General features: G+C 40.6%; 1 protein-coding gene across 8 annotated transcripts in view; it reads right to left on the bottom strand.

Moving 5' to 3' along the window:
* Positions 1-22,805, bottom strand: part of marchf8 (membrane-associated ring finger (C3HC4) 8) — a 202,556-nt gene that overhangs the window by 43,134 nt on the left and 136,617 nt on the right. For all 8 annotated transcript variants that reach the window (XM_015603359.3, XM_022684883.2, XM_022684885.2 and 5 more), the window contains one exon: positions 14,065-14,115. In XM_015603359.3, the coding sequence (XP_015458845.1) occupies positions 14,065-14,115 (51 nt within the window). The remainder of the gene's footprint in view (positions 1-14,064; positions 14,116-22,805) is intronic.

The following is a 22,805-nucleotide window of genomic DNA, read 5'->3' as shown; positions in this document are numbered from 1 at the left end:
GTGTCATTGATTGACTGATCTGCATATTGCACAGTTCTCTTATCGCCTATAGCACAGTTGAACCTGTAAAGGTATTGCTTAAGCAGAAATGACTGCAGTAAAAGCATTTTTTAAAGGTTAGGAAATATTTATAAAAAATTTAAGCAGGACTGGTGTGTTTCATTACTTCAGGGGAACACATTTCAGCTATTAAAGGAAAATTTTTTTATTCAACAAATTGATCAATTTCACAATAGTTTAGTCTATATTAGTATTAATAACGAAATAAAATTGTAAGGTTCAAGTGAATTTTTGGTTCTAAAGCAACATGTAGGTCAAGGAAGGTTCCATGAATATGAGCAAATTTTTTTCATTATTCAGTATTCAGTCTGTGTGTGTATGTGTGTGTGTGTGCATGGCAGGTACCGATGTCCATTGATTGTTGATCAGTAGGTGTCTAAATTTAAGTTTATACAGCTACTTATAATAGCCCCTGCCTATTATAGTGTACTACTAATGAGGATGAATAGGAATAGGAATACATTTCATACCATATCATGTATTAGAAAATGATGAATCAATCTTGGTTGGTACAAGAACCATTGAAATACCTTCACTATTAAAATTCCCAACATTTAGGGGTTGGGAAGCACTGCATTACAGTGTTATGTTAGTATTTGTGGAGAATCTGTGAAGCTATAAACCCAAATGCTGATATTTACAGTAGGCCAGTATTTTAAACTGATATTTGGTACTGTATCTTTTATAGCACAAAAAAGAGGAGAATTGAGTTCTATTCAATACAGCTGTATTTCCATTTGTAGAACAATGTTAGGTTAGTATTCACAGAGGCTCCTCCTCTCACACACAGTGCACACTGACTGACCCGTCAGTCTGGGCTAGGATTATCTGCTCCACAAACTCGCCTGGGTCCCATCATTAGCATTACCAAACGTGCACCCGGCAGAGGGCAAAGGATAGTGTAATAGTCTGAACCCAACTCTGCAGGAGAAGAGCCAGTCAGCAGACCTCAGCACTCACACCCAAACCGTGTTTATTGATGGCCATACTTCTGTCTGCAGTCATTCCCATGCCCTCCTGCCAGGCACTTAACATTTCATGGCCTGCAGACAAACTAAACTGCTCATTTAAACGCTCTATTCCCTTCTCAGTCATCCACTTCTCAGTATTTTCTGTAAATTGGTTTCTCTCTCAGGAAGGTTAATGATTTATAAAAAGATAGCTTGAGCTTAAGGACACAACATAACAGCGCCGAATCTATTTAGTATAAAGGGTATAAAAAGTGTCTGTGTTATTATACACAGTGCATTATAGAACTAAATAAAAAGGCTTCAGGATCATTGACCCTTTCATTCTGTAGTACTATAGCTATAGAGCTAAAGGCTTATTTGTGTAATATGACAGAAAATAAGGCAACAGAAAGCAAAATTCTGTATATGCATAGAAAAGTTTTCAGCAGTTAGCAAACTTAAGACTCACTTAAGCCCTGTTCAAACGGGATAAGTTTCTCTGGGGGCCGTCTGTGAAAAATATTTCACACTTCTACTCAGTGATAAAACTCTTGTATCTGGACTGCAAGAGAAAAAAAAAAAAACAGGAGGACCAGTGAGTTTTTTTGCTTTCTCTGTCACATGACATCGAGTTCAGTAGCTCCTCCATTTCCACTCACTGTTGTGTTTATATGTGGATCTCTGTGGAAATGCACGCTATTTTATTAAACGCAAGGAGACAAAACTCAGAGATGTGTGTCTGTAAGGGACTAAAATTACCAGTGAAAGTTCAGCGGAAAACAGTAGGTAATTCAGCTTGTAATTTTCTCAGAGGATGTCTGAGGAAAAACACGTACATGACGTTCCGAACGGGAATAAAATCACAGAGGACCCCCCATAAAAGAGAATATAATGTTTTATGTACAAAAATGATGTACACTTCATTCCTTAAGTTCAGTTTTAAACTATCAAATGGTCATTAATCACTGCCCACAAACTTCTATGCCACCTTTACATTGGCATTACCACTTAGTGGATATGATATCACAATACGTTGCCTATGATAAGAATTCTACTATGAGTTACTCGATACACAAGACCCTCTCTACAAAGCGTTGCATCTGGCATCTGTGTTACTGAAGACAATTAAATACTCCTACATAAGCATTTATAATGCAATAAGCCTTATGTACTGTATTTAATTTATCATTTATTGTATCATATGTATATTGTATCACTTCTTCATCATGTGGAGAAATGAAGCACTAATTATAGTAAGCTTATGTTTCAATAAAAATACTTCTGCTTACTTTCAGAGAATGTTGCACAAATACGGACAATATAAATGCATAATACGGAGAGAAGACTGCACTGCCACACCGATTTTCAATGGTACTGCTTTGTTCTATCTGTATTTGTAAACTTTGAGAGAATATACACAAATAGAGTAGAAATTAATGTAGAATACAGGGAAACACTCCACTGCCTCCATGATTTTCAGAGGTGCTACTTCACTTTGTTGGTATTGGTAAGCTTTCAAAGAATGTTGCACAAATACGGACAATATAAACGCATAATACGGAGAGAATACTCCACTGTCCCCACAATTTCCAGTGTTATTAATCCATTCAATCTGTATTCGCAAGCTTTCAGAGAGTGCGCATAAAAACAGACAAAATGAACGCAGAGTATATTTAAAAAAGTTCCATTGCCCCCAAAATTTTCAGTGATATTGCTCTATTTCGTCCGTATTTGAGAGCTTTTACATTATGTGCACAAAAGCAGACAAAAAAGTACAGAGAGAATGTTTCATCCACATCCATTTTTAATATTAAGTCTAAAAAAGCATTTATAAATACCCATTGCATTTTTATCACGACTCTGTTAAAAACCAGAACAAAAGAGCTTTCCATCAGCTGTGAAGAGGGCTGATCTCAAAACCCCCAAATAAAATCCTCCGACTGATTACATAAATCAAATTGTAGTGGCTTTTTTCATAATTAAATGCACCTCAACTGCTACAGGACAGTCCCTAATTTTGGAGAGCCGCATAAATCTACAGCTAATTATTTGGGCATATTGAGCTAAATACAAATTACGGAATCATCTGCTCGATTTGCGATGCATATGTTTACAGAAACATTAAAACGTAAGTGCACACAGATGGTGTTTTGGGGAAGCAGGCTGTCAATCACCAGGGCATGACAGAAAAGGTGAGAGAGAAAGTTAACAGATGTTTTTCCTTTCATAGGCGCTCCCAAGTGAACGTCTACGGCGCTCTGCTCAAAATAAAATGGGGAAAGTTGTACGAACAGACAAGCGACATTTTTTTTTAGAAATCACATCCACAGACAGTGCTGGGGAATCTACATGCATATTCCATATATACAAGTCAATGCAGCACTATTTAGCTTCATTGGGGCATGGACAAATTCATGGGATGAGATTCTAGTCAAAATGAGTTTGAGTAAGGCCTGTGGATGGTAATGATTGTGACCTGTGGCATCCGGCCTGAACTGTCCGTGCGTCTGTTGTGTGTCTATTGTGTGGATATTTAGCGTAAATTTCTGAAACTACAGTGTCGTGTGTACTGGGAATACATCATCGAATACATTACTACCAACTATGCTGTCTACTGTATTCCCAGGTATTATGTATTCCTAGGTCACACGACACTGTGGTTTGGCGAATATACAGCTCTGGAAAAAAAAATAAGCGACCACTTAAAAATTTTGAGTATCTTTGATTTTACCTAATTGAAAACCTCTGGAATATAATCAAGAGGAAGATGGATGATCACAAGCCATCAAACCAAGCTGAACTGCTTGAATTTTTGCACCAGGAGTGGCATAAAGTTATTCAAAAGCAGTGTGTAAAACTGGTGGAGGAGAACATGCCAGAATGCATGAAAACTGCGATTAAAAAGCAGGGTCATTCCACTAAATATTGATTTCTGAACTCTTACAACTTTATGAATATGAACTTGTTTTCTTTGCATTATTTGAGGTCTGAAAGCTCTGCATCTTTTTTTGTTATTTCAGCCATTTCTCATTTTCTGTAAATAAATGCTCTAAGTGACAATATTTTAATTTGGAATTTGGGAGAAATGTTGAATGTAGTTTATAGAATAAAGCAACAATGTTCATTTTACTCAAACATATACCTATAAATAGCAAAATCAGAGAAACTGATTCAGAAACTGAAGTGGTCTTTTTCCAGAGCTGTACATTAACATCCACATGATTTCTAAAAACTGAATGTCCGATTCATCCGGCACCCACTATTAGGCCTCACCCGAAGTTCATACTCTCTTCATACAACTTTTCCCATTTATTTTGAGTAGTGTCATGTCCCATGACTTTTGTCATGTCCCACTGAAGCTTAAAAATGCTGCAACAACCTGCGGGATAAGTGTGTAGGGCTCCTGCAATGAATGAGTATGTGAGTCACTTGTTTGTTAGCATGGACAATTCTAGCCAGGTGCCACCAATCACAGCTGTTAACACTCACTGCGCTGTCCACTGTGGGTGGTAATGTCTTCTATGATGTATTACCAGCACATGACACTGTCGTTTGAGGAATATATGTGCTAAAACTTCACACAACAGATGCACAGACAATTCTAGCCAAATTCTGCAGGTCATTATTAGTATCACTTCATTACCACGCACAGGCCTCGCTCAAACTCTTTTTGATTAGTGTTGTGTCCCATAACTTTTGCCATGTCCCACTGAAGCTAAAGAGTGCTGCAGGAGGCCCTACACACATATCCCGCAGGTTGGTGCATCATTCTTAAGCTTTGATTTGACATGGCAAAAGTCACGGGACATTATACTAGTCACAATGAATGTCTATGGAGGCCTAATACAAATAAACAGTGTTCTATGTAAGTTGCATGAAGAGAACGGGCAAGGCCTAATGGTCAATTTTCATATTTAATTTCTGAAATCATGTTGAATCATGTTAATCGTATATTCCTTAAACAAAAGTTTCATGTGTTTACTGGGAATACATAATTGCAGGCATTATCGCCCACAGTAGACAGCACAGTGGGAGGTAATGATCGTGACCAGCAGCATCTGGCTACAATTGTCCGTGTGAACAAACACTGGGGCTCTAGGCGCTTGTCTCACAGGTCAGTGCAGCGCTCTTTATCTTCCATAGGACATGGCAAAAGTGATGGTACATGATACTAGTCCTAGATATGATGAAAATAAATGGGAATGATGTATGAAGATACTACATCTACACACAGCACACAGTAACCTGAACAGTCTATTTAGAAGAATTAGATACTCTGGACTGACAGGTACAGATTGTAGGCAACCACAGACATGGTAAACTGCACAGGACATGACAGGAGGCAAATAAATCCTCACAGGAATACTCAGAAGATCACTATCAGGCTCCTCCTCTGAGCTTTGAGCAGGCAGTGAAAATCCATCCATGCATTTTGCATGCGAGAGCAACACATGTGCGTATGCCTGTTGTTAGGATGCTGTTGCTAACAACAGACTAAATGGATGAGCATAATTGAATATGTTTGTTATTTATGTTGCTGCAGATGAAATGGCTGCAGAATGATAAGGTCCCGCTCCCCCTGGGGACGGCTGCAGTGGATTTATGCTGAGTGCATGTAAACAGTCAAATAGCAGAGCTCTCTGCAGCGCTGCTGCTACGAAGCCCAATGAAGACAGACATTTAGGATGAGAGTGACGAGAACAGTCCCGCTAAACAGCAGCAAACAGAGAGAGAGACGTAAGTACTGCAGCGTCAGGCCGTACTGCTCATCTCTGAGTGGTTTCACAGCTTGTTTACACTTTTTAGAGCATCCTAAGAGTGTTTTCAGACTGCGATTTTCACACATTTGTCTTCTTACAAAAGGCCTCTAATTTGCTGAGAATTCTGGACCATCTTGTTTGTTGCATGCATGAACTGTTCTGCTGTAGAACAGGGTGAACACATTTAGATTTCTACAAAAGAATACAATGGGACACACAGGTATCTGTTAAACGGTTAAAATGTTGTGGGTCTTGGGGTCTTCCAGTAGGCCTTGTAAGTTGTAAGGGTGTGGAATTGTGCAGCTGTAAGTTTTGGAGAAAGTTATCTATAAAACCATGCAAAAAGGATAAACATTACTGTATTTTTTTGCACTATAAGGCACACCAGATTACAAGGGGCACTATCAGTGAAAGTCAATTTTTATACATAAGACGCACCCGATTATAAGATGCATTATGTGACACTAGAAAGGAACAAGGGTGTTGCCATGTTTTCCTTCTAATTCAGTAGGTGGCGAGACCTGTAAAGTTAATCTAAGTAAACAAAACTGTAATTCTTAAAAAAAAAAAAAAAAAAAAAACATTTTCTTTTAAAGTCAACCTGTCAAAAGTCAAAATCTTACAACCTGGCAACCTGACTGACAATTTTTGGGAAAATGAAAGAATTTTAAGAGTGCAATATATTACGAAAAATACGGTAATACGGTAGTTTACAAAAATTTAAATTCTTATTAAAAGTGTCAAATTGTCTCAACAGTTTATTTTTCACCCTGAACAAAAAAAAAAAAAAAAACATGAATAAATTAGCGGTGTCACCCGCTTAAAAAACAACAGTCTGTGATTGAACACAATTATTCGCTTAAAGTTTTTCTTCTTAAGACATTCTTTTAATAGTGCACATTAAACTCTAATTAAAAGAAAAAGCTGGATTGGGGCAGTGGAATTATATTTATAGTAGTGGGGTCAGTGACCTAAAAAAAAACAACAACAACTGTGTTAATCACAACAATATTCTGTAATTAATCATGATTAAAATTATGCTTAAAAAATGTTAATGCTGAAATGGGTGAATATTGAGCATTCTGTGCATATAGAAATTTGTGTTTTTTTTCTTAGAATTCCTGCATGTTCATGTGCCATATCATATCATACGCAATATAGCTAACACTTTTTTAATATTGTGAACAATATTATACCCTGAAATATTGTGCCATATCACCCACCCCTAACTGTTCTCATTTCCTATTATATATCTACTAGAGATATAGAGATTATATCTGTCCATTATCATTCATTTTACTTCAGATATATGGGGATATTTGGAGTGCATTATTATTATCATGAAATTCTGGATCAATGACGTCTGTTACAATCTGGTAAAAATCTCAATTAGGGGAGTGCCATATCATACCGTATGCAATATTTTGCCAAACCAAACGTAATTTTTACTTTGTTGCAGTAGTGTATTCTGGATTTTTAATTTTAATTTTAATTTTTTCATTTTTTGTCATCTTGCAAAGAATATTGTTATCGCAAAAATACCCAGAATTTTTTTTATATTATTTTTGGGCCATATTATCATAATTTGAATAGTATTTTTTTAAGAATCTGTTGCTACATTTTGCATTTTGTATTGTAAAACAATTCCCATAGCACCCTACACTACCTTCATGTTTCTTATTTCAGAATAACAGTACAAACTGTAGAAACGTACCTAAAAACGCTTGCATTCCTGCATTTTGTACACCAAAAATCGAAGTTTTCATAGTGGTAGGCAGCTGCCAAACCCTATAAGAAGGACTCAAGCTAATTAAGGTTCAAGACCATTTAGCATGATGTTTCCTTTCACTTTTTCCACACACTTTTATGAATTTAAAATATGCATTGTCCTCTCATGCAGAAGCTATCACTGCTGATTCATTGGGAAATTGATTTTTTATTTTAAACTCAGTAATGGATTGGCAGTTGCAGCCTTCATACGCTGCGCATGATCATTCCTGACAGTCATTGCAATACACTACAGGAAGCACTTGAGGCAATATGGTTTCTACTGTTTTATAGCACCATTAAAGAAGAGAAGAAACTCTGCTGCACAGTCTGCACTTTGAAATATGGCAGAAGCAGCAGGAGAGGAGCTGAAAAAGGCCATCGTAACGAGCAGGGTTTATTAATCAAACGACGGTCGATAGGTTAATCAAATAGAGGAATAGTTCTTGGCTGCAGAGACGGTGGAGCTTCTGTAGCCGGGCCACGCTGTCCTACAGCCAGGCGAGCGTTACGCCAAGCAGGTGACCCTGACATCTATTAGCACATGTAAAGGCTTTATCTGCTAAGAGGCTCATTGCTGTGCAGAAGTGCACTAAATCTGCACTAAGAGGAAGAGATCCATGCCAGAGTGAAAGTGGCTGCCAGGCCTGATCCCAGCGTGAACCCGCCGCTCACTGCTCGACCAGAATGCTCGCCCGTCTGCCCTGCAGCGCTCGTAAACTCTGAAAACACTGACTGTTCGACTGAGAGGCTGCTTGTCCAGGATGAATGAAAAATGTGTGAGAAAAATTTTGCGCCTCCAAGCGAATTCCAAACTGATTGGGTTTTATGAAGAGAAACCAAAAACCATGAGAATTTACTATAAATATTTACAGCAATACAACAGGGTTTAACCAAACTTTAGACAAACGTGTGTTTCAGTTCAGCCTTGAGCCTTGATTACATGTTTTATACACAAGGGGTCCACCAAAATAATTATTTTTGGCCTAAATAAATACTATCTAAATTAAATATAAAACAATAAAGACTAAAATTTAGAAACCTGTACTGAACACTCCACAATTTAGCATCCTAGAAAACATACTAAAAAAAGCCTTTTTCAGACTAGTTTTAGTAATCAAATATTCTTTAAATAATTTTATTTCTAATTTTTATCACATTTTCTCTCCAATTTACAAGGCCAATTACCCAACCCACCTTATTAGGACTCCCCCTATCACTAGTGATGCCCCAACACACCAAGAAGGTGAAGACTAGCACATACCTCCTTCGATACATGTGAAGTCAGCCACCGCCTCTTTTTGAGTTGCTGTGATGTAGCACTACCGAGTAGCAACACAGCACGCTCTGAGGAAAGTGCAGCGACTCGGCTTTGATATATCAGCCCACACCTTCCTTGTGCTGATCGAGAGAGCACCATCTACCCACCCCTCTCAAGGCTCTGGCAGCTGATGGCAAGCTACATGAACAGGATTCGAACCGGTGATCTCCCGATCATAGAAGCTGTCGACTGTGCAGGAAAGACTTTTTAATAGATTTTAGAAAGCACTGCTGTCAGAATTGAATTGTATTCATCAACAAGTGTAGACAAAAGTGAGATCAGTATGTTGGATGATCCCCAACTGGTCAACTCATCCCCAACGGCCATCACATTTTTGGTTCAGAGTAATTGATGTACAATCAGCTCCATGGAACAACACTGGATACCTCCTAAATAAACGTGTGGTTCACTGACACTGTCAGCAACAATCAGTGAGTAATCCAGCTTAGAAAAACAGCTGGCTGTTGTGTCTGTTAGCTTCATGGTTTTAACCTGGCACATTTACAACAATTACAATTACCATGACATGCAGTTACATTTCTATCGCACTGCATGTGCTTAGACTATGTGTAGGACATGCAGAAGCATAAACTCAGTCAGTATCCACAATAAAGTGGACATATAGAGTGTATCAAGACACAAGAAACACACATGGAGTAAATAAGCACAGGGAGGGAAAACTACCTCTGTACTGAATTTGACATAATTGAAAATAGATTTATATTCCTATATATTTCGTCTATATGATTTGTTTATGTTTTTCAGCCTCTGAACTGTACAAAGTGTTCTGCCCATCAACGTGTTCTCCAACTCCAACTGGCCATCGAATTTTTGATTAAGAGAGTCTTTGAGGTACAGCAGTACGGGACAACTCTGGATACCTCCTAAAGGAACGTGTTGTTTCTTTAACACTGTCAGAAACCAGTGAGTAATCCAGCTTAGAAAAACAGCCTAAAACAGCACTTAACAGCACTTCCGGCGCCGACGCGAGTGGCTGCCTGTTCCAGTAGCTCCGTCTCTTTGTGTGTTTTTCTGAGTTTTTTTACGTTTATTTATCGTCTCTGTGCTACTACACACGTCTAGTGTGCATCTTATTTATATCCTAAGGATATTTTTGGTGTAAATATGCGGGGCAGCGAGGAATACCGTGTTTATTCCCGGGAAGAACTGCTAGCCCTCCGACCCGCGGGACGTGGGGGCATTGTCCATACAATACCGGATGATCTGAGAAGGAGGTACCGAGGTTGCAGGGCCGGCGCTATGCTAAAGGCTAAGCTAAAGGCTAAGAAGTCGGAGCAGCGCTGGAGGTACAAACCCTCAGTTCCGTCGGTGGTTATGGGGAATGTTAACTCACTGACCAACAAAACCGACGAGCTAGCCTGTCTAGTGAAGAATCAGAAGCTCTACAGGGAGTGTAGCATGCTGTGTTTCACCGAGACCTGGCTCACCCCCGACACGCCGGATGCTAACGTGCAGCTACCCGGCTTTTCTTCAGTGAGGGCGGATCGGGACCCGGTGCTTTGCGGGAAGCGGAAAGGTGGAGGAATCGCGCTGTTTATTAACAACAGATGGTGCAACCCTGGACATGTGTACGTGAAGGAGGTGATCTGCTGTCGGGATATTGAACTGTTAGCGGTGAGTCTCCGACCTTATTACATGCCGCGGGAGCTCTCTCACGCGATCCTCGTGTGTGTTTACATCCAGCCGAGAGCGGACGTGCAGGCGGCGTGTGACGTCATCCACTCCACCGTCGCAGCGCTGCAGACACAGCACCCTGACGCCTTCTATGTGATCACTGGTGACTTTAATCACGTAACGCTGGACTCTACCCTGCCTGCCTTTTTCCAGTTTGTGGACTGTCCCACCAGGAAAAACAGGACCATAGACTTGCTGTATGCTAATGTGAAGGATGCATACAGGGCTATTCCACTACCACCGCTGGGGAAATCAGATCACAATCTGGTGTTCCTGCAGCCTCAGTACAAACCACTGGTACTGAGGCAGCCCACTACCACACGCTCATTCAGAGTCTGGTCTCCTGAAGCAGAAGAAGCCCTAAGGGACTGCTATGACACCACTGACTGGAGCGTGCTGCTGCACCCACATGGTGAGGACATTGAGGGGGTGACTCACTGTGTTACGGACTACTTGAATTTCTGTATGGATGTTGCTGTTCCCACAAAGACTGTACGCTGCTTTCCAAACAACAAACCCTGGATTACCAGCTCCGTCAAGGACCTCCTCAACCAAAAGAAGAGGGCGTTCAAAGACGGAAACTTGGTAGAGCTGAAGCGCGTACAGGGGGAACTCAAGGTACGTCTTAAAGAGGCCAAGGAGTCTTACAGGAAGAAGGTGGAAAGAAAGCTGCAAGACAACAACATGAAGGAAGTCTGGGGTGCAATGAAAACCATCACTGGGTGCAAGAACAACAACGGCAACCCAGTAGATGGCGGTGTGGACAGAGCAAACCAGTTCAACAACTTTTACAACAGGTTTGACTGTCCTGCTCCTGCTGCCCCCTCCTCCTACCCTCCTGCAGCATCACCAACATCTTCTCCATCTCTACCATCATCACCACCATCTCCATCACCTTCAACTCCAACTCCACCATCTTCATCACCACCACCATTACCCTCACCTCCATCTTCATCAACATCATCACCGTCATCATCATCACCACCACCACCACCACCCTCACCTCCTCCATCATCATCTTCATCACCATCAGCACAATCACCCTCACCTCCACCATCTTCATCAGCACCATCATCACCCTCACCTCCACCATCTTCATCATCACCACCATCAACACTATCAACTGGCAGACAAATCATCTCCTCCAGTCCACCAACCTTTACTGCTGACCAGGTCAGGAGACAGCTGAGGAGACTTCACCCCAGGAAGGCAGCTGGCCCGGACAGAGTGTGCCCCAGAATGCTCAAGGCTTGTGCTGTTCAACTGGGTGAGCCCCTCCAACATGTTTTTAACCTGAGTCTGCGTATAGGGAGAGTTCCTGCCACGTGGAAGACAACCTGTCTCATTCCTGTTCCCAAGAAGGCACACCCGAAGGAGCTGAATGACTACAGGCCTGTTGCTTTGACATCTCATGTGATGAAGACCATGGAGCGACTGCTGCTGGACCAACTCAGACCTCAGGTCCACCATGCTGAGGACCCACTGCAGTTTGCGTACCGGGAAAAGGTGGGAGTGGAAGATTCCATCCTCTATCTCCTGCACAGAGCTCACTCTCATCTGGACAAGGGGGGAGGTGCTGTGAGGGTCATGTTCTTCGACTTCTCCAGTGCCTTCAACACCATCCAGCCCCTACTACTGAGAGACAAGCTGATGGAGATGGAGGTGGATACGCACCTGGTCACCTGGATCACTGACTACCTTACAGGGAGACCACAACATGTCAGGATCAGGGACTGCTCCTCTGATACAGTGATCAGCAGCACAGGAGCACCACAGGGGACTGTTCTCTCTCCAGTCCTGTTCACACTGTACACATCAGACTTCAAATACCACTCGGAGTCATGCCACATGCAGAAGTTCTCTGACGACACTGCAATTGTGGGGTGTGTGCGTAATGATGATGAGAGGGAGTACAGAAGCCTGGTTGAGGAATTTGTGATGTGGTGCAAGATGAACCATCTGCAGCTGAACATCTCCAAAACCAAGGAGATGTGCATAGACTTCAGGAGGTCCAGGCCCTCTGCTCAGCGGCCAATCTCCATCGAGGGGGTCGACGTGGAGGTGGTCAAATCCTACAAATACCTTGGTGTGCACCTGGACGACAGGCTGGACTGGTCAGTGAACACTGACTCCCTCTACAGGAAGGCTCAGAGCAGACTGTACTTCCTCAGAAGGCTCAGGGCTTTCAACATCTGCCAGAAACTCCTCCTGATGTTCTACCAGTCTGTGGTAGCCAGCGTCCTCTTTTACACTGTTGTGTGTTGGGGAGGCAGCATCAGCAAGAGGGATGCTGGACGACTGGACAGGCTGGTGAGGAAAGCTGGTTCTGTGCTGGGATTAGAGCTGGAGTCCTTAACACCACTGGCAGAGAGGAGAGCCCTCAGTAAGCTGCTGAACATCATGGACAATGTTCACCACCCTCTGCACAGCACCATCACCAGGCAGAGGAGCTCATTCAGCGGCAGACTGCTGTCCCAGTCCTGCTCCACAGACAGACTCCGAAAGTCTTTTGTTCCTCAGGCCATAAGACTGTTCAACTCCTCTCAGCACAGCAAACTAAAGACTCTGTGAAACTTTTTCATTCCGACCACTCTGGCCACACCATGGACACACCCCCAGCTATGGACACACTCTCAGACTTGCTGATGCCTAGAACACTTTTTATAGTTCTACCATATTTTGCACTAGTAGTTCATTCACTAGTTAATTCATCTACTGTTTACGTATCTTTTGCACTGTTTACGTATCTTTTGCACTGCTTAATTTAATTTAAATTATTATATAACTGTGTATTTGCACTTTCTGTTTGGCTGACATCAGTTATCCTCACATTATGCACATCAACTGGTGTTCACTGTCTATTGTGTTCAACTGCACTACCTCCATTCTCCATCTCCATTACACACACACACACACGAAGACTGTACATTTACACTGTATATTCTATTTCTTATTTGATTGTATTTATATGTATCTTTATATTTTATATTTTATCTTTTTTAACTTTGTGTATTGTGTAACCTGCTGCTGGATGCCAAGAATTTCCCCCCGGGGATCAATAAAGTATCTATCTATCTATCTATCTATCTATCTAAAATCCTCGCTCCAAGCCTGCTGAGGCATAGAGAGGAAAAAAACGAATAAAGAACTATAGAAATATAAGGATACTTCTTTATTGAATTTGACATAATTAAAAATAGATTTATATTGCTATATATTTCTTCTATCTAATTTGTTTATGTTTCCCTGCCTCTAAATTGTACAAAGTGTTCTGCCCATCAAGCCTCTGAGCCAGACACAGTTAATAAACACTTCGTTTGAAGTGTCTCAGTAATCCTCACAGTCTAGGATGAACACTGGTTGGGGAATTGCAGGTGCAGACCCCCTGGAATGCTCAGCTGTTCTCGCTCACACACACACACACACACACACACACACACACACAAAACAAGCACAGCAGCAAACAGACACATTCAGTGTAGAAGCTGCAAAAGAAAACAGATTTCCATACCTTTGAAATGTTGCTGGACCTGCTTGCAGAATGACCCAGTGGCTTTTCATTCTGTAGAGAAGAAGAAAGGAAAAATAACATGTTACTTCACAAGCAATTCACCCCTAAAAAACAACAATAAAACTTCATGCATGCAGCCCCTATAAAAAATGACAAGCACAAACCCCTGAAACGGTCTTAATAATACAGCACAACCATTTCTTTCAAACATCTGACGTCTTTCATGGCAGGCTGAATAACCCTCCGGAATATTAAACTCCGTGCTGTCAGCTCAGATGATCTAGATGAACGCACAATGACGAGAAAACATATTTTCATGCCGAAACTAAATAAACTGTTCATGATTATAATGTAGAGAAATGAAACGACTCTCTTTGAAACGGCCGTACCGCTCGAGTCGTTCATGTTTGCCGACTGCCTGATTCTACCCTAGAGCATAACGAACAGCTGCTTAAAGCAGTCAGGGAACCGCATGCAGAAACACTTATCAGGGCAGCGCATCCCACAGCGCGTGGACAGATAGAAAAAGCTTCAGAGACCCTCCCGTGTCACTCTTGTCCTGCCTTAGAATCACGCAGGAGTTATGTAAGTAATGAAAACCTTTTCCAGACAGACATCTCCCATTTTCATGGGAGATAAAATAGCCATCAATCAAGCGTACGTGAGCAACGATTCACGCCAGGGCTGGCCATCCAATAAAATCAAAGCAAAGAGAAACTCAAAGCTTTAAGAATAATTTTATCACCTGAGTAAAAGTTTTAATGAGCACAAAATGTACTAGGTCTAGGAAATGACATTCTAATATTCTCAGCTGTGACAATATAGAGCATTATAGAGCATTACAGAGCATTAATGTACTAAGAAATTACAAGTTCAAGTTAATAACAACAATTGCTTTTAACAACAAATGTGATCAGAAGGTTTGTTTGGCAAAGATCTGGAACTGAGCCCCAACTGAACAAACTAGTCACAAGAGTGCCAAGAAAAAAACAAGAAACCAAGAGAAACCAAGACTTAATATCTCAACACTGGATCATTGAGATGAATGGATGGATGCATGGAAAGAATACAGGATGGATGGGTATATGGACAAGATAGATAAAAGAAATAACTCCATGGATGGGTGGATGGAAACAAATGTATGAACAAATGAATGGAATACTAATTGTATGGATGGACAGAAGAATGAATGGGTGAATATATGGATAGTTGGATTGAGAGGTGGATAAATGGATGGATGGGATGATTGGTGGATGGACAGATGCCTTGATAGATGGATAAAAAGAAAGAACAGGTGGATGGATGGATGGATGGATGGATGGATGGATGGAAGAATGGACAGGCAGACAGGAGTGATGACTGACTGGAGGGATGGATGGATGGAATAATGACTTGGATGGCTGGATAAAATAATGAATTACAGGATGGAATGAAAGATTGATGGATAAAAGAAAACATGACTAGCAGGAGGGATGAATAGACAAAGCATTGAACAGATGGACGCAGATATTACTAGACAGATGAGTGGACAAATGGACTAATGGAAGGAATTATAACGAAGGAAGGACAAAGAATGACAGGATAAATACAAGATGGATGAAGAAAAGGATGGATGGATGGACGGATGTGTGAATGGACAGATGGACAAGTGCATGAATGGATAGATGAAAGTATGATGGGATGAACTGAAGGGTGGATATATGGATGGATGAACAAAATAAAAAAAAGTTTGGATAAACAAAAGAAGGAAAAATAAGGAATGGCTGCACTATTGGAGAATGTCCTGCACACTCTCAGCACATGCAGTTAATCTGAACCTGGTTGTAGTTCTGATTAGCAGAGTGGTGCATTTCTATCAGTGAATGCTTGATTTTGCGTCCCCAGGTGTGACATTACATCAAATGTGATAATTACAGACTTTAGTAATTAGCATGCTGCAGGGGTAACTGCTGTGTGATGATATACATGCAATTCAGCTCTGACTAACACAGACACGTGTAGAGCAAACCTCCACCATCAGTAATTATACAGATCTCAGTGATCAGTGTGTAACAGGGTTCATCTCTCAGCTTCAGAAACATGCGTGTCCTATTTCTTGTCTTGTCATCTATCCTGAGGAGGCAGAGTCCAGCCCCTGTCCACCCTGCCACACAGACACACACAAGGACATCCATCATCCAACACTGCAACAGCCCGCTAGCATCAGTCAGACCCTGCTCCTGATTCAGACAATGCCGGATAGAGGAGAGGCCTCCAAACACACACACACACACACACACACACACACACACACACTATTCATTCACTAATTCTACTAGGAGTTCATGGACAAATATGGACAAATAATGTGATGTGCACATTAACGCTGTTGCATATTCTGATAAAATACAAACATATTCTGCATAAGTACCTCAAAGGTTTTTGCTGAACTCATTCCTTAAGTTAAGAAGTAGTTTGGTGTGAGAATTCCCTTTAAACCTCTACCTCATAACTTGCTCTACACCAGGGGCCCCACAAGCTTTGTATTTTAGTTTTTTCATTATCGTTCATGACAGTTCAAACAACCTCACGGACCAGATGTTTCATGCTTGTGGGCCACATCTGGCCCGCGCGCCGCCTATTGCCGATCCTTGCTCTACACTATCCTACCTAGCTCTACCTCACTATAACTTGCTCTACACTACTCTACCATACTCTAACTTGCTCTATCTCACTCTAATTTGCTCTACACTACTTTACCTCACTCTGATACCTCGCTATAACTTGCGCTATACTACTCTACCACACTTCAACTTGCTGTACACTACTTTACCTCACTCTAACTTGTTGCACACTACTCTACCTCGCTCTACCTCACTCTAACTTGTTGTACACTACTCTACCTCACTCTAACTCGCTCTACCTCACGCTAAGTTGCTCTACACTACCCTACCTTACTCTGCCTCACTATAATTTGCTCTACACTACTTTACCTCACTCTAACTTGCTGTACAATACTGTACCTCACTCTAACTTGTTGTACACTACTCTACCTCACTCTAACTCGCTCTACCTCACTCTAATTTGCTCTACACTACCCTACCTTACTCTGCCTCACTATAACTTGCTCTACATCATCCTACCTCAATCTACATCAACCTACCTCACTCTGCAGCACTCTATCTTGCTCTACAACATACTGCACATCTCTACGTCATCCTACATCACTCTACCTTGCTCTGCACCACTCTAAACCCTAATTCTACATCATACTACACAAACAATGCTACACACACACAGAATGTGATTTTAGTGTGAATGAGTGTGAGGTGTATGCACTTGTGCTGCTCTTGAAACTGTAATGGACTGCAGTGGCCTCAGCAGAATGCTGCCGGCTGTTAAAACAGTGTGTGTGTGTGTGTGTGTGTGTGTGTGTGTGTGTAGTAGCAGCAGAAGGACATGTTCTTTATCTTTAATTACTCCATAGCCGTACTCACAGCTCCTGCCCTTACACGTTACCATGGAGATGCAGTGATGGAGGACTGTGTGTTAAATCCCTGCTGCTCTCTCTGTTTGGAATGAAGGAGAATTTTAGCCACACACAAACACACACACACACACAAACCAAAGATACACATCTCTCTCTCTCTCGCACATAGACTCTTTAACTTTCTCTAGACACACTTTCTAACCTCATGTGAATAGTAAGAGATGGATAGAGAGAGAGCAGGAAGATTACAGCAAAACATAAAATTCCTGGACTGAGGAGAGAAAGAAGAGAGAGAGGAGGGGGAGAGGAGAAAAGAGAGATAAAGTGAGCAAGATGAAGTAAAAAAGCATGATTGTATTAAAGAGCAAAGGAGAAAGAGTGAAAGTATGAAAAAGCAAGAGTGAAGAGGGCAAGTGAGCAATACAGAAAGAAACAAAAGTGAGAAAAAGGAAATAAAATAAGAGAGCAACAAAGAGAGAGAGAAAGCGAGAGATTGCAAAAAAGAGCATAAGAGGATGATCAATAAAAAGTAACAGAAGAGAGAGGCAAAAAAGAGGCCAGAAAGAACAGAGAAAAAGAGGAGGGAGTGTGAAAGAGCAACAGAGCAAAAAAATAGAGTATAAAGGAGTGACAGAAGAAAAAGAGGAGACAGTGACAGAGCAAGAGAGAGAAAAACACAGCAGAAAAGACTGCGGACAGACAGAGTGAGAGAGAAAGGGAGGGAAATGGAGGAGAAGACTAAAAAGCGAGTAAGAAGCAGCAGAGAGCGAGAGAGTGAGCAATAGGAGACAGAGACAACAATACACAAAAGAGGAGAGAGAGAGAGAGAGAGAGAGACAGAGAGAGAAATCTAAGAATGAGCAATAAAAGCAGATAAATGAGTAGAAGAGAGAGTGAGCAACAGAGAAAGGAGAGAGGAGACAGCAAGAAGTGAGAGTATGGGAGAAAGACAGAGAGAGAAAGAGCAAGTAAAATAAAGCAAGAATTGATAAAAGAGTGAAAGAATGAAAAAGAGACAAAAGAGAATGTAAGAGAGCCAAATGGCAGCAAACAAGAAAGCAAAGCAATTTTGTCTAAAGAGAAAAAGAGAGAGAAGAAAATGAAAAAATATATGTCTTCAATCGTCTCTGATGTTTTACCACTGCCTTTTGCTCTCTCCTGATCAAACACAGCACTGCCAATCACACACTACCTCTACACACACGTGCACACACACAGTCTGTGTATGAACAGGGCTATGAGAACGTATGGCCTCAGCTCGTGTCTTCTGGTCATCTGTGCAGAGTTGTTTTGTGCTGCTGGCTGGAGGGAAATTTGGGCCAGCTTCAGTGGCTGGAAATTTCAGTGGCTCAGTAAATTGAGGTGATTAAGCTCTGCTGCATTCTCCCCAGAGCGGAGGCTCAAACAGGGAGAGATGAATTAATGATGCAGGGGAGCAAATGCTGCTAAGGAATGGCTGCCTTTTGAAATAATGGAATCGGCTGCAGCAGATGTATTCAAGCACAAGTCTGATGTTTACTGCGCAAGACGATAAGTGCTGATTAGTTACTAGTGCTGGGCGATATTCGGTATGCCGCGAGGGAACTAGAAGTGGTATGGATTTATCTCATACTGCCATACAGCTAGAGGGCGCTGCAGAGCACCGTGCGGAACAGAACAGTCAGAGAAGCAGACACAGCCGTGCGGCGTCAAACGCTGGTTTAGCGCTGGAGAGAAATCAGAACAGCTCCTGCTGCTTTTTCTCACTGAATGAGTGTTTTATCCCAGTAAAATAAAGCTGTAACTATAGCCCAGTTAAATATATTAATATAAATTTAAATGTATTTTTTTGACTGGAGAAAGAAGGGAATTGTGGCTGCTTTAAATACTGTAATGCCGCTAATGGCTTCAGGAATAACATATAGTAAATTCATATTAAAATTATGACTTACTTTAGAGCTTTTTAGATATATCTATTTGAATACTTAAACATTGAGTATTTTATGTCCATTTATAGTGTTTATGGAACTATTAAAAATATTTGTAATATTTTGTACAAAAAAAGTTTTGTTAAAGTTGTTGGCGTATCACTTTTTAAGGTCTATTGTTTAAATTCTTCAGCTGTTTTTCTGCTAATGAAGTCTGATTTCTTCATATATTGTTCAATTTTGTGAGACAAAGTAAACCCTGTACTAAGCAAAGCCTTAATGTTTAATATTATATGTACTCCTAACAATACAGTAACTCACAAACCTATATTAAAGCCCAGTCATGCAAAAAATAATAATAAAAAGAAAAAAAAAGACTGTGATACACAGTGAAACCATCAGAACCTTGAAAATACTGTGATATGCATTTTTTTGTCATATCGCCCAGCACTAACTATTAGCCACTAACCATGTGAGTATTATCGGCCTGTAACCTGCTGCTAACCCTGGATAGCACTGCTGAAGCAGTATTAGCATTAGCCACTAACTTTTTTTTTTTTTAAGAATTACAGTTTTATTTACTAAGCTTAGCTTTACAAGTCTCGCCACCCAATGGTGAGACCTGCAGAATTTAGATAGAAAACATGGCGACACCCCTGTTCTACTACTAGATACTAGTTACTAGTGTCGCATAAAATGCACCTTATAACTCGATGTGCCTTATGTATGAAAATAGAGCAGAAATCATCTCTCTCTTTCTCTCATTCGTTTCGAGCCTAAGCGTGTGTTGGTTCATATAAGGGCTGTATCAGCTGTGCTGCAGATGCTGAGCCAGTTGCTTTCAGGCCCTGCTGGGGAGAGCTGAGGACTCCAGCAGTGAGATAAGAGGAGGTCGGAGTGTCTGTTCCAGCCTGTCAGAGAAGCACACCTCAGCGGCGCAGAGCAGATCCACTGTCTCACTGCATTCACAGCATCCTGAAGCCACGAAGCCTTTTCTTTTATCTGACCTTTAAAGCAGCTGATAGTGCGCCAAAAAGAAGAAACTTCAGGACGCTTTCTCTTTGGGTTCTCCTGCCAGTTCAGATGATGAGTTGCAAGTGTCAGCTGTAAAGTTCTTGCTGAAGCCTTTAGGTCACACAGCCCCTGTATCTGTTGCTAGACTTTAACTAAAAAAGTAGCTCAGACTATCAAAAGTTTTCCTTGCCTTTTAACTAAGGATTTAATGTGATATAAAAGGTTAATATACACTTTTCTATACAATTTTAGCCAAAATAAAGTCATGATATGGAAACTAAACCAAAAAAAAGACAAGAGAGAAGGTTTCAATAGTTCAGTACTGCCAGTAACGCCTTATGATCATAACATCATAAGGTGTTACCTCAGGGGACACCTTGGAAATGCCCATATCTGTATCAATCTTCATTTTTACACAAGCCATCAACAGAACTTCAGTTTCTCAATCAGTTTCTCTGATTTTACTATTTATAGGTATATGTTTGAGTAAAATGAACATATTTTTTTTATTGTTTAAATGAGAAATAGCTAAAATAACAAAAAGATGCAGAGCTTTTAGAACTCAAATAAGAAAACAAGTTTATATTTAAGTTTTAATAGTTTAGAAACCAATATTTGGTGGAATAACCCTGGTTTTTAATCATAGCTTTCATGCATCTTGGCATGTTCTCCTCCACCAGTCTTGCACACTGCTTTTGGATAACTTTATGCCACTCCTGGTGCAAAAATTCAGCTTGGTTTGATGGCTTGGTAAAATCAAGTGGTCTCTTATTTTTTTTCCAGAGCTGTAGAAGGTTGCATGAGAAACTGAATTATAAAATAAACAGTGCATTCAGAACATTGCTTAATAGTTAATTCAGAAACGTACACCACAAAAACAAAATCAAATCAGCGCCAAACAAAACTGAGGGTTTTAATATTTTAAATCTTTAAACAAGGCCAACACACGTATGCTAAGAACATGTATGACCTTATTATTATGCAAATATATTTTTCATTTGTGTTGAATGAAATACAAGCAAAATGTAAAAAAAAAAGAAAGAAAAAGAAGAAAATGGTGACTTTAACTTTGGAGGACATTATCTCACAGCCTACTGAGAATACCAAGTGATCCACACTAAGAGGCATAGCAGAATATTAACAGCGTTATAACGTCGTCTCAGGGACATAAATGGCACAGATGTTGTAAATATTAATAGGAAGGTCCATCACTTGGCATGTTCTTCTGCTCCAAACTGCAGGGCAAAACACTGAGGGCTAATAGGCCTCCGCCACCGCTGCTCGGGCTTGATCTGCGAGCGGGCAGAAATAGAATAACGAGCAGAGCTCCAAGGTTGCCATGAGTGCACTGCCAATATAATGAGGCAGCAAATGCATGGGCAGTCCTCGAGAATAATGGGAGAGGGATGATTAGAGAAGAGCAGAAGAGACTGGAGTAGGGGGAGGGAGATAAGAGCACCGTGCACAAACACTCTTCTTGCCCAAATTATAACACCTCCCTCTGTCTGCTACACGCCACGAACACACCAGAGATGATATTCCGGGTGGTGCACACGATTAGGTTTCAAATGCTGTGCACAGTAAACCTGTCGTTCACACGACTCTGTCTGTTTTGTGTGCTGTTTCTTGATGTCCCTGTACCAAGACCATAAAGTTAAAACAGTCTAGGAAGCAATGCTAAAGTTAACCTGCCAACCTTCTGCTACTACTTTTTCTAAAGCCTTCTGTTCTTCCCAAAGGTCCACCATTGTATAGCATTTGTATGGTTTTATGTATTAAAAACAAAGAATGAATTCATACGTGCATGATTGTAAATGACCTCTGTTTTAATTGGCCGTATGTATCGAACTACCATATTTTACGGACTACAAGGCACACAAGTATTATAAGGCTAAAAATAGACATAATAATGCATAAGACATACATAAGACACTTTTTTTTAAAAACTAAAACAAATGAAACATATGGATTTATATATATTTTTTTATTATTTTGTCACTTTTAATATGTATTTGTCTTAAAAAAAACAATTGCAAAATGTAAATAATTAAAAAAATCTTTTTGGAACACTTAATATTTTAACCACACAGAGGGAGGAGTTGTGAGTCTGGCACCAAACATTTTTGACATTAGCGTAAAATATTTAAATAAAATTTAAAAAACTCTTATTCTCTGTCTTTTTACTAATTGGCTTTTAAACACTGAAAGTGCTTTTGTTTCTCCCATTTTTATATATATTTTCAGTTCATCTCTGTTTAGTATGAGAATATCTATCCAGCATTTCTCCAATCCTGATGGCAGCAAACAGCTGAAAGTGACATCAGGCAGAATAGAATTCTAGAAATCCTGGA

Source organism: Astyanax mexicanus, chromosome 7, assembly GCF_023375975.1.
Source record: "Astyanax mexicanus isolate ESR-SI-001 chromosome 7, AstMex3_surface, whole genome shotgun sequence".
Classification (NCBI taxonomy): Eukaryota; Metazoa; Chordata; class Actinopteri; order Characiformes; family Acestrorhamphidae; genus Astyanax; species Astyanax mexicanus.
This window is presented reverse-complemented; position numbering and strand designations above follow the sequence as displayed.